This window comes from Buceros rhinoceros, unplaced genomic scaffold (genome assembly GCF_000710305.1).
Source record: "Buceros rhinoceros silvestris isolate BGI_N320 unplaced genomic scaffold, ASM71030v1 scaffold14204, whole genome shotgun sequence".
NCBI classification, from domain to species: domain Eukaryota; kingdom Metazoa; phylum Chordata; class Aves; order Bucerotiformes; family Bucerotidae; genus Buceros; species Buceros rhinoceros.
The window spans coordinates 29,822-42,789 of record NW_010406595.1 but is presented as its reverse complement, the minus strand read 5'-3'; the positions used below and the strand labels follow the sequence as shown (position 1 = coordinate 42,789).

General features: G+C 36.1%; 1 protein-coding gene across 1 annotated transcript in view; it reads left to right on the top strand.

The window, feature by feature from the left end:
* Positions 1–12,968, top strand: part of USP33 (ubiquitin specific peptidase 33) — a 36,675-nt gene that overhangs the window by 6,220 nt on the left and 17,487 nt on the right. The window contains exons 4-11 of the mRNA XM_010134177.1: positions 325–477; positions 2,313–2,412; positions 4,238–4,307; positions 5,602–5,715; positions 6,456–6,534; positions 8,643–9,063; positions 9,474–9,614; positions 12,709–12,821. Coding sequence (XP_010132479.1) covers positions 325–477; positions 2,313–2,412; positions 4,238–4,307; positions 5,602–5,715; positions 6,456–6,534; positions 8,643–9,063; positions 9,474–9,614; positions 12,709–12,821 — 1,191 coding nt within the window. The remainder of the gene's footprint in view (positions 1–324; positions 478–2,312; positions 2,413–4,237; positions 4,308–5,601; positions 5,716–6,455; positions 6,535–8,642; positions 9,064–9,473; positions 9,615–12,708; positions 12,822–12,968) is intronic.

Genomic DNA, 12,968 nt, shown 5'->3' with positions numbered 1-12,968 from the left:
GAAAATCAGTTGTGGATTGTAATGCTTCTGAAAATAGGCTGTTGTCGTCTTTTTGTAATTATGCAGAGGCATGTCAGATATGACAGTGGCTTAGATTCTGATTGAACCTTGTTGCTAATTTGAGTGACTTGTACTAAAAATGAGTGTTGAATAGTTTGGACTGGAGTTGTCAGTAATGGAATTGCTATTTTTTAATACTCTAACATACGTATTTGTTCCGTTGTTGAAAGATTCTGAATTTTAGTACTTGTTTTAGCTTGCATATAACAGTACTTCATTATTCCAAATTTCTGAATCACAGTTTTGATTTTTATTCTGTTTTAGGAGACAAAACACTGTCTAACTGTCAACCTTACTACACTCCGTGTTTGGTGTTATGCCTGTAGCAAGGAAGTATTCCTGGATAGAAAATTAGGATCTCATTCTCCACTTCCAAATGCAAGACTGTCTCACCAAGCCCAAGAAAACAGCGTGCAGGTATTTTTATTTTAACAAAATAAACAAAGGCAGCTATAGCTTTGTGGTAAACGTTGTGTCTTCTCTCAAGTGAGAGACTGACTTTTCCTTCCTTCTTGTGGCTGAACTTGTTATTAATTTCTCTCTATTTTTATTAAATTTCTTTAAAAAAACAGTGCCCAGCCTCTGTGTTCTGTCTCTGTGTACTGCATGCTTCCTCAGAATGTTGTTTTTTCTTCATCTTATTGTCTGATTGCTTAATCTGCAATACAGTCTAAGGTACAGAAAAAGCACAGGGTTAAATTTAAGGCTACAAGATTGGAATAGTTCATGTGTGCTTCCCCGTTCTGTTACAAAACTCATTACAGCAATGGCCAGCTAACTTTCATGGACTGGCAGAATGCTGTAGTACGTGCTTATGGATACTTACCTGAGCTACAAATTTGTTAATACAAGCACAGTACTTTTAGGGAAATATATGCTAATTGTTAACATATTTCAGCTAGTAATATAAGACACTTAAAGGGATTCCTATAACTTAGTTTCTGAGGTTTAAACAAGTCTAATTTTCAGTGTTGATAAATGACTGAAAAAGTCTTGATTTTTGTGGGCGTATATGTATGTGGGAAAATTTTTCCAATGGAGTGGTATACACGCAAACTGTCCTGAGTAGTTAAGATTTTAATTACTGTGCAAGAATTTACTAAGAAGGCAGTAGTAACTTGTGAATATATCTGTATGTAATTTTCATGTATGTAATTTTCATGTAGAATGACATACATGTTGTGTTAGATTTATGTGGAGAAGAATGTATCAAGCTGGAAATCAGGAGAATGCTATTACATAGATGATCAGAGGCTGGAGCAATTTCTTAAGTATAATTGTCTGGCATAATGCATGTATCTGAAAAAGGTGTTATTTCTTTATTACGTAATTAATGTACTTATATAAAAAGACAGTTGAAACTGATGCAAGTACAGTATTTCTAGAATTGTTTTGCTTGAGGTATAGAGCTATGGAAGAGATGCTGTGAAGCACAGGTTGGGCAGAAAGATGGGCGGTTTTTCAATGTATGTATTCAGTGTATTCTCAGTTCAAAGTTTAGTATTTAATATGAATGTAATCTGATCATTTTCTCATAAAATGCCAGCAGCTCAATTACAGTAGTACCATGGGAATAATTTTTGGTTTTAAATTTCTGTCGTCCTGAAGTTCTGGATATATCAAGAGACTTGATATAAGGCTTCTGAACTTCTGTTCTATAATACTTAACCTGTTTCAGTCTTCCAAGGATTTATGTATAATTTACAGAAAACTCAGTAGAACTTACAAACTCTGTCAAACATTTTGTTTAGAATTTTTATTTATGTACTCACAAGAAGAGCGTGTTGTGCAATAAATTCTGCCTTCCTAATACTTTGTTTCTCTGTTGGTACATTTTTGCTTCCAACAGTTCAATTTGTCATTGTTAAATGTAGTGAGCCATCTGGTGGCATATCAAAACCACACGTACTAACTTTTATGTGATAACTACTGTGTTACTTTTTCAATGCTGGCTTACTGTTTGTTATCCGAGGGAAAGAAATACTGTAACTTGCTTTGTTTTGATTCTTCAGCTGTTGTCATAACATCATGCAATGTTGTCATTGCTAATCTGAAAACAAAACCATCGGGCTTTTCTTAGTAAACTTTTTCAGGGTAGCTGTGGAACCCTACTGTTCTCACTTAATGTGCAGTGAGGTTTCAAAATGCATTCGTAGTTTTCAGTTCTGAAATTTGTTGGTGAAATTATACATAAGCTTAATTAAGAGGAAAATTGATAAATACAAGCACATTTTTTTTTTTTCCCTTATAAGGATTTTAAAATACCCAGTAATCCCACACTGAAGATTCCGCTAGCAGCTGTATTTGATGACTTGGATATAGAAGTGGAAGAAGATGAGTTAAAGACTAGAGGTAATAAAATAGAAATCCAGCACTTTATGTCTACATACATGCAATAGACATACTACTGTGTATGTCTTCGAGTCTGTTCTACAGCTATATACTACTTCTCTACTAAGTGGAACTGGTTCCTATTCTGCTCCAACTGGGTTCTTTATTTTTCTTTCATCTTTGTTGCAGCAATCTTTACTTAACTTCAGGGCAGAGCTGTGTTGATAAATGTATTGCACCCATACAAGCAGCAACAAAACTAAGAAAGCATGTTGGAGTAATGTTTAGTGTAGCTGGTGTTCTAGCCGCTCTGGTAAAGGCAGTTTTTTATAAAATCTGTTCGGTATTTTCTTCTATCTTGATTTGAATGCTTTCCTGCGTTTGGGTAACCCTTTCCTAAGCCTGTAGTATCCCAGTGTGGAGTTTTGTTTTCACCTTTTCAGTAATGGATTTCATGCACTGCCAAACTTTCTGGTATAATACATTACTCCACCCCAATGTTAACCTCTTGTAAAGATGAAAATGAGGGATGAAACTCCAAACAGTGAAGTCCTACTTTCTTGTTTTGTAGAAGAACATTATTATTTCTTACAGGTCTCAAATTGGTATTGATGATTTTAAAAAAGATACGTGTATTTGTTAGTAAATGTTTCTAACAACTATTTTCTCAGAAGAATCTGACCAGCAGATTGTTACTGTTTCTGAGTGTGCTAATGCATGTGTCAGGGAGGTTTGTTTTCCATCAGTGATGACAAAAGAGTTATTCTAGTTTATGGATCTCATTTTTCCTTTACATACCTACTACCAACTTTCCCTCTTCTAGGTTTGCTGGCGTTGGTCAAAAACACTGTTCTGGCCCTTCTGTGGTCTGGCATGGTTTTTCTGGTTATGTCACCACCCCACTAATTTGCCATCTGCCCTTAAATCATTAAAACATGTTTTATTCCCAGTTAGTTACTGTTTTCTCATACAAAAGCAGTTTTATTCTGAAATTAACTACTTCACTAATTTAACTTCAGTTGCTGTGAATAGCAAGTGTTTCAGATTAATTTCTTTAAATTGAGATGATATGATAATTATGACTTGTTCAAATAGCCGCTCCTCAAATATTTAGAGAGCATTTTCCATGACTGCATAGTCACTGAAACAAAATATATTAATTGTATCTTTTAAGCATGTGGAAAAACTGTATGTGGATATTGGGAAAGAAAATAAACAATCTGGGCTTGAAAATAAATTCTGTGGGGAAGTTTAACTTCTGCAGTCTGTGTGTGAAAATAACTGTGTATAACTGTCATAGTAAAAGACTGATCTTAGGTAATTATAATTCTGATTCTGGGATAATCGCATGCTGAGTAGATTTTGAATGTTAAGTGTAATCTGACTACTAGAATGAATTTGAGACAGAACAAAATCTTCCTTGAGAAGCGTTTGGTAATACAGTTAGTGGTTATGCACGCAGCACAACGATAATTTAACTGAACGGGTAAATCAATAAGTTCAAGTAAAACTTCAATATTGATAAATGTATTTTAAATTACAACCAGCAGCTGTCATAAAACATCGAAAGTTAGTTCATGAAATAGTCATGATGAAATACATCATGAAATACAACCTGCATGTTTGATGTGTTTTAGACAAAATCAAAACACTTAATTACTACTTCAGTTAGATTAGTATTTCTTTAGAAGTCCTATGTTTCTTTCAGTTACAGCTCTGCATTTTAATTGGCACCAGAAGTGTGACATGAGTATTTTAATTAGTGTATATTTTCTAGCAAGTATTTTCCTTAATGGGCCTTGTCTTGTATTAACAAGGCTTGCTGAATACTCATTCTGTTTTTCAGGTCTAACAGGATTAAAAAATATTGGCAACACTTGTTACATGAATGCAGCTTTACAAGCTCTTTCCAACTGGTAAGGAAAATGATTGTAAATGTAATTTTATATTTGCTCATACGTGCAATTTCTCAAGATGGACTTAAGGATTTTGCAGGATTGCACTGCCATGGGAGAAGACATGCGTTTCTTAAATCTCAGTCTTACGTACTACAAACAATTGTCATTGCTGAGAAAAAAAGTATTATGGTACATGGGTTACTTGGCTTCTTTCCTGTTTCATTCTAATTCCTCACTGTTCTAAATAAAAAATATATGCAGTCTGAGAAATTGGAAGAAAATCTGATAAAAGCTACTAAGTTTGTGGGATTTTCCCCTGCTATGGAAAAAATCAAAATAAAGGCATAAGAATAAACTCTAATAAAAACCCCAAAGATGTTAAGATCAAAAGGTCCAAATTCAGTCCTTACAAACAATACATCTGGAACATTCTATGCTAAATGATCCTAGGAATAGCTAGAATACAAAACCTTGTCATCCCCTGGGGATACCAGATAAGTTCAAGAAGGAGAGATCTGCAAAAGCTGAAGAGACAGACTCTAAAGTTTCTTGCGCTAGAAATGGTTAAGGCAAGGACAATACTTGAGCATACAACATATATGCTTAAGTATGCATCAGCTTTAGGCTGCGATCCAAGATAGGATACAGGGCTAAGTAGACCTCACTAAGATCCTTCGCTGAAGGAGAGGAAAACTGAGGCAAATCTCTAGAAGGTAAAGAAGCGGACAGAGCATCTAATCATGAGGGATTTATTCTTCTGAGACATGCCAAACTTTGCAAGAACTCTGGGATATCTCCTTTCTTGGATGAAAACATGTCCAATCTGTATGAGGGGCTGTGACTTCAAAAGGGGGCTTGAAGGGGAGAGGTGAGAGAGTATGTGAGTTGGTGACAACACTGCATGAAGTAAACAGATAAATAATCATTTGAGTATTAATATTTACCTATAAACACCATGTGGCACTATTAGTTTCTAGAGAAAAGAATGTTTAAGATGGTGATTGTTGTTGTAGTGGTACATGCGTACGTCTGTGATGGCTAGTAGGAATTGTCTTGAATTTGGATTAAACACTTAAACAATTGTGGTGCTTTAACAAATGTCAGCATCCATTTGAGGAGAAGTATTGCTGTACTGCTGAAGTTGTTCTGCTAGGAAGTGTTTGGTTGCAGCATTTAAGGATTTTAAGAAATGAAATTGTTCGATTACATAAGAAGTATTGCTACTTTTTTCTTCAATCTTGTATGAAACGCAGATTTCCTCTTGTGTCTTAACAACCTGGAATAACCAAACTATTTTCTTCCTTTTAATCAGCCCACCTTTGACGCACTTTTTTCTGGACTGTGGAGGCTTAGCCCGAACAGATAAGAAACCAGCAATCTGTAAAAGTTACCTTAAGCTGATGACGGAACTCTGGCACAAAAGCAGGTATTGTGTGAATGACAGTGATGACATGATTCTAAATAAACTTGAGCATCATGAAGGATGCACTAGTCTGTCCTACGTTTCCAATTTTTATTTTGTTTGTATCACAAAATTATCATTATAAATTAAGGAATGAAAGATTAATTTGCAGGATTTAAATACCCCTTATGTTCTTTTCCACATCTACAGAAGACAGGAGAAACAATTGATGTAAATTGTAATAAGGAAGATCTGATAGGAAATAAATACTATGCAAAGTAGCATTAAGCTTTTAAAAAAATAAGCTTATCTGCCAGAAATATATCAAAAATGTTTAAGCACTTTATCCTCTGTATCCTTCATTCTGTATCAATTTTTTTAGTAATTTATCTTATTCCCTTATGTGGAATTTCTGGTTTCCCTGTCTAAGAAAAAACCTGCAAAAATACAAGTATGAGTTAAAAAACCCAGTAATCGTGCATAGTGCAAGAGTATGTTTGATTTATCATTTAATTCTCTGACAAATATGGCATGAGGCCTGATACAGGATCTCTTTCTGTTGGATGACAGGTTTTTAAAAGGAGATTGTATAGTTAGTGGTTCAATACCAGTATTATGTTTGGTTAAGATTAATGTTATTGGTTTTAGATCTGTTACAGTTCAGTTGCAGGTAAAATTATGATTCTAGTAGAGATAGAAAATTCCACTTAAATGATTGCTTTTTAGTGTATATTCATATATTTAAAATGTTTATTGTTCTTTAGGCCTGGTTCTGTTGTACCTACTGGTTTATTTCAAGGAATTAAAACTGTTAATCCAATGTTTCGAGGCTACTCTCAACAGGTAAAACTTTCTGATATCTTTTAAATCTGCTTAAGCCATAAAGTTCTCTTATTTTTAATCTAATGCTTAAGGTACCATGTTTCCTATATTTGTTTAAAGCAAATGCAATATAAACTTTAGCTTACATGCTTCAAATGTAGATCATCTGAAATGGAACCATCAACTATTAAGTCAGGTTTTATGTTTGTTTATATCAAATTCTTGAAAGGCCTTCAACTTCTGAGAATAACTCCTTTCCCTTTCCTCAGGAAAATTAAAATAATATATATTTAAAACTTTTCCTTTGTATAAAATAATGTTGCTAATATTTGAGCAACCTCAGAAAACAATATAAAGGTGTTTCAAAAATTTGTAATTTTTATATTCATCTACAAGTTAGGTTTTTTCAAAAATTAAATACACAGCATCCAATTTTCATTTAGTATTTTTGAAAAAAATCCCTTTGTATTCCATGAGCAGTATCGTGGGAACTGTGAGCTGGCAACTTGTTAAATAGGCATGGATTATTGTATAGTAAAGGCATTCTTCAGCTGAGCCTTCATACAGTACCTTGCAGCATTCACATAGTTTGCAGTACTTTATTAAAAGCTTTTGGCTAGAGGAAAAATGTAAAACCTGTAATTAGAAAAAGCTTGCTAATATCTTCTTGGAATCTGCTGCTAATCAAAGGAATTTTGCTATTTCCATCAGTGTGTTTCATACTTGTGGAGGATTAGAACATGTTTTAATGTTCTAATGCTGTATGTAGCTCTGAAGTAAATGTTTAAATAGTAATCTCAACGTTTTTTAATTTACTTATTGATTTCTTGAGAACCACATGAATTTCTGGAAAAGTAGAAAATCAGTCTTGATAACCGAAAAGAAACTGTATGGAAACTTGGTTCTGGCAATTTTGACCACTGATGAGAATGTCTTTTTCCATGCACTTAATGAGAACCTTTATAGGTGCTGCCTGGATCACACAGCAGGTGTGTGTTTAGTAGGTTTCATGGCAACAATTAAAACAAAGCAGGTCTTTCATGACCAACTCTCTCCTATTACCCAGCCTTGCAAGCTGGGCAGCCATGTCCAGTCTCCAGGAGAAAAAGGAATTATTTTGTTCAGTGAAGAATGTTTATCAGTTAATCTGTGTCTCAAGGTCCAAGTCATCTTTTTTTTTTTTCTAAAAGCATTACCAGCAAATAGGTACATTAGATTTTCTTCATTACCCAACTCTGATAGTTGTAGTTTTTAAGAAAAAGAACATTTCGTAGTCAGCAGTGTTGTGAGTTTAGTAAGTAATTGCTATGATGGATGGGAATGTTAAGCAGCAAAAATTGTTATTATGGGCAACCAAAATCCAAAAAGAAAAATAGAAGAAAATAAAAGCAGTAGTACTTGCCAAAAAGAGCCTGTTGTTTTCTCCCATGCTTGATTTATTAGAGATTCTCTATTGCTGGGATTCAAGCTGCGGCATGGATTGTTGAAATTTGGTGGCTTTTAAAATATTTCCAAACATGGATTAGACTTGTGGTAATACTTGACAGCTCTTTGTGGAAACACTGATAGTTGAGGAATCTTGTCCAGGCTTGAGAAAAAGAATTAAAATCTTGTTTGACAGTATGATGCAATTGGAAAGATGGACTAAGTACCTCAATAGTTTTTAATAAAGTACTTCCATGCCCAGTTAAAGCAAGGCTCTGGTTGTTTTGCTGAGGATGCTACATAAGGTTTTAAAAAACTGTCCCTCAAACATTCCATTATCAAAAAAACTGGAGTCTAACCACATAGTTGGTAGTTGCTTGAGTTAATGTTTATCATTTGTGAAAGCTATGGCAGTATTTCTGTTAAAATTATTGAAATAAGCTTCTTGGGAACTGCAGTGTTTCAGAGGAAACTTGTATGATAAGAGTACTTGTGACATGCAAGAAATGGATGCAGGAAGCAAAATATGTGGTCTGGAAATGAAGTTGTTTTTTTTTGAGCATTAGACCTGGGACGGAGGAATTGACCTTATTCTTTTGTAGCAGTCAGCTGTAGCTTTTGTTTTAGCTATCTGTATCTTTTCCTGATATGACTTTAATATCTTCCAAATAGAATAATACTATGAAACTTGTTTAAAATCTTAGGATGCACAAGAATTTTTGCGTTGTCTAATGGATTTGCTTCATGAAGAACTTAAAGAACCAGTTGTAGAGCTGGAAGATGCCCAGCCTGTAAGCATTGACGAGAGTATGGAAGAAGACAAGAGCCAGTCAGATGCAGGCTTTCAGCCCTTTGAATCCTGTGGTACCTGTGATAAATCAGAAAATGATGCTATTTTCAAACCTGCCTTAGAAGATCCTGCAGAGACAACCATGTTAATTCAGGATGTTGATAATAACTCAGTAACATCCAAAGATTGGCAGAAAGAAAAAATATCAAGCAACAAGCTTAAACGAGCAAATTCTATGGAAGACTTGGAAAAAGACATAAACACTACTTCAGAGACCACTGAATTTTTAAATAATCAAGGAACTGTCAAAGTACAGATACACAGCAGATTCTCAGGTAATACATACTATTGTGCAATTGAGATAGTCCAATATCCAGGATATCTGTGTTAGTGGAGGTGAGTTGTAGAATACAGTAGAGAGGTATAGGTCACGTAAGGTTGGTGGATTTACTTGTAAACTATGCACCTTCTTAATTTACATTTTCAGGTTAGATGTTCTGAATTCAATTTGAATTCCCATGGCAAGCAAAAAATTTGTGCTGGGTAAAGTTTCAGAAAACCTGGAAGAGTGAGGTTTTTTAGTTTTGTTCTTAACTTAAAAGGTATGAGAGTTGAAATGATGCTTCATTCCTAAATGCCCAGTAACCTGACAGTGTGGTTAAATAAATTACATTACCATTATGTCTGTTCATTCTGCAGTAAATTTTTTGGAAGAATTTATGAATAATGCAAATATTAATTGCAGAATACATCAGTGATGTCCACACGAATGATTTATCTGCAGCCCAAACCCCATCATCAAATGAAGGGATGAACACACGATTATCAAACAGTCCTCCAAAATCATTCTCATTGTGCTCTTCTCTGGCACCAGTCCACAAAAAAGGTATAGGCCCTTTATTTTCTCCCTCTGGGTACTGAATTGCTCTGTATGACAGTTTTCATTTTGTTGTTTCTTGTGTCTTGCATAGCAATGCAGTGTTGTTCTTAGGGTCTTTTATGTCGTATCCCTAGTGGGGAGAGGGAGCATTATATAAGCTGGGCATATGATAATACTCCCTTTGCTTCTGATCCTTCTGAAGCATGAATAGTATTTGCCTTTGCTTTGGGGGGATGGAGTAATAGTTTTGGACTACTTTCCCTTTAGAGAGAGGGGAAATGTGAAAAGTTAATATCGTCAGAAGGATAATGCTTTATGGAGAACAAGTGTGTTGGTTCTTCAGCAGACGTTCATTAAGTCAACATTGTCGTCTATGAGGTTTAAGGAGCCATATACCTGTACTGAAGAGAGACTTGTAAATGCTAGCTGCTTTCTGGTTGTTACTATCTCTGCAGTTTATAGGATTTCTTTTGGCACTTTCCACAGTATGGTTTCCACACAGAATGTTTAGACTTTTACTGCCTTTAGATACAAGACAGTGCAGCTTTAGGGCACAAGGAACAATAGCAACATTTTTTTCCCCTCATTTGTCTAGCAGTAGACTATTTTAATAAAAGCTTGTCTTTCGAAACATGCTTTTAAGACATGCATTATACCAAACAAAAAAAACTCTCACAACTGTAATATTATGATCCTCTTTTATTCAACGGGTTGTCCAGGATAAGATCTGAAGATGTTCATGTTATCCTTTTAATGCTTTAGCATTGATGTTGAAAGACAGTGGACTTAATGGACTTAAATCATTGTCTTTCTTGCTTCATTTGTTCAGCAGTAGTAGTCGCCTTCATGGGAACATGGTGGGATGATTCACACAACTGGAGTGCTGCGTTGGGCTGTAGACTCTTCAAAGGGACAGGCTGGGAAGGAGAGGCAGTGGAGTGGCCCCTGTTTGTTAGGGAGTGTTTTGATTGTTTTGAGCGTAATGATGGTGATGATAGGGTTGAGTGTTTAATCAGGGAGGAAGGCCAGCAAGGCAGATATCCTAATGGGAATCTGTTACAGACCACCCAACCAGGATGCGGAGGAAGCCCCTTGAGTCAGAAGGCAGACAAGGAGTGGAATGAAGCCCCTGTAATCCATGAGGAAATGGTCAGTGACCTATTGCACCACTTGGACACGCACAGGTCCATGAGGCTGGATCGGATCTGCCCAAGGGTACTGAGGGAGTTGGCAGAAGTGCTCACCAAGGCACTTCCCATCATTGACCAACAGTCCTGGCTAACCAGGGAGGTACCAGTCGACTGGAAGTTAGCAAATGTGACACCATCCTCACGAAGGGCAGAAGGAGGATCCAGGGAACTACAGGCCTGTCAGTCAGACCTCAGTGCTGGGGAAGGTTATGGAGCAGGTCATCCTGAGTGCCATCATGTGGCACATACAAATTTCTATTAGATGGAAGAAGAAAAATCTTTCTACTGAGTGGTTGAATACTGGGACAGAGGCAGGAGTCCAGAGGTACCACAAGATTCTTGGAGGTGAATATTCCAGAATTCGGCTAGAGCTGATTTGAATAGAGACTGTACTAGGATCTCTTCCAATCTAGACTACTGATTTTTGTCATTTCCTAATAATTTAACTCTTGGTCATCTTCACTGAGTATTGAGGGAACAGATATGTATGAGAATAGAACGGACACAAATTGTGGTTTGTGGTTTTTTGGTTGTTGTTTTTTTAATTTCCCATAATGCTAGGGGAATTCCCTAGTGTGCTAGGACTTGAGTTTGCAGGCTAATACCTAATTTCAACACCCCTATTCCCTTGTTGCCGTTTCCCCCTTGCTGAAAGCACATGGTGTCTGTTGGGTGCAACAATTCTGAGATGTCCCCACTTGTCAGCATCTTCCATTTCCTCCTGCTATTTGTTAGTGTGGAAGAGTACAGCACATCCTCCACATCACTGATAAATAAAGCCTTTAGAACATCTTAAAGCAGTTTAGTAACAAAATAAGTGATTGAAAGGAACCTCAGAGAATTCTGAGAAGAGAGGATTCAAAAGGCTCTATAAGGCAGGTTGTGTCCGTGATAAATAAAACTTAATGTGTTGTGAAAAAGAGGGGTTTTCAGATTAATTCTAGCAGCTGTTCTTTCTGTTGGAGATACTTCAGAATTCAGACTTTTAAAAATTATTTTCAGACATGTTTCTAGGTATGGGGTTATACAGAGGCAAAATATAATACTGCTAGACAGTAAAGATACAAGAGTACTTGCTTATAGGCAAACTATCTACAAAGGAGCTTTGGGAGGTTGTATTCTTATGTGAAAGATTTATTGGAGTAATGCAGTTTCCTTCTCACTGTAATTATTTCCATGTTTCACTGCCTTTGTTGTTACTGGCTGTCAGCATTTTGGCAGAGTTTTCCTTTGACTCCTACAAGACACTTGAGTGGTCTCTTGGGTAGTGTACTGACTCCAAAAGAGTTGTTTTGTGGTCTTCATTTCAGCCTACCATGCAGTAACCTATAGAGCCCAGGAGACTGCTGTGGTGTGTTGCCTAATTAGTAGCGGACTTGGTTGAGAAGTGCGTGTACTGGCTTGGAGTTTTATTTTATTTTTCATAATAAGCTGCTGTTATTCTGGACTCTAGTAGTACATTTCATCTACTTCAAGAGACCGTCACCAGTGTTGTGATACAGTAAGGTTGTGTATGAGATCTTCAGCCCAACATGGTTAAAACTTCCTGGAAAGATGTGATCAAATTAAATGTCAGAGTGTGCCCTTTTAAGTTTATACCTTGGGGGATTCCTGCCAAGATGAATCTTGTAGCAGTAGGCTGTAGATTTCAAGACTGGCAGTTTGAGTTTTACTTAAACAGAGGTGTTGGTTCCCATCACCTGCTTGAGGAACCTCCTTGAATTGCCTGCTACTAGCAGTAATTTGGTTATGTAATTTCTAAGAAATATTTAGCAAATAGAAAACAGGGCTTAGCTCATAATCTCTTAGTAAATGTGTGTGAGTTTTAAGTGTATTATGCAGAGGTGAAGGAAATCAGAATCCACTGTTTCTTGACTTACTGTCAGCATTTTATTTTTGTCATTTTATAGTTTCAACTGTATCATCACCAAAAAGGAAGAAGCGCAAGAAGTACAGGAGTGTTATCTCTGATATATTTGATGGGACTATAGTAAGCTCAGTACAGTGCTTGACTTGTGATCGGGTGAGTAAGGAGGGGAAGTTCTAGCTTTTAATACAGTTTGTTGTTGGTTTTTTTCCCCAATGCAAGTAATCACAGCTTTACGAATACAGTCATTCTCTGGTTACTATTATTTTGAAGCAGATTGCCTCATGTTTCATACTTGTTTAC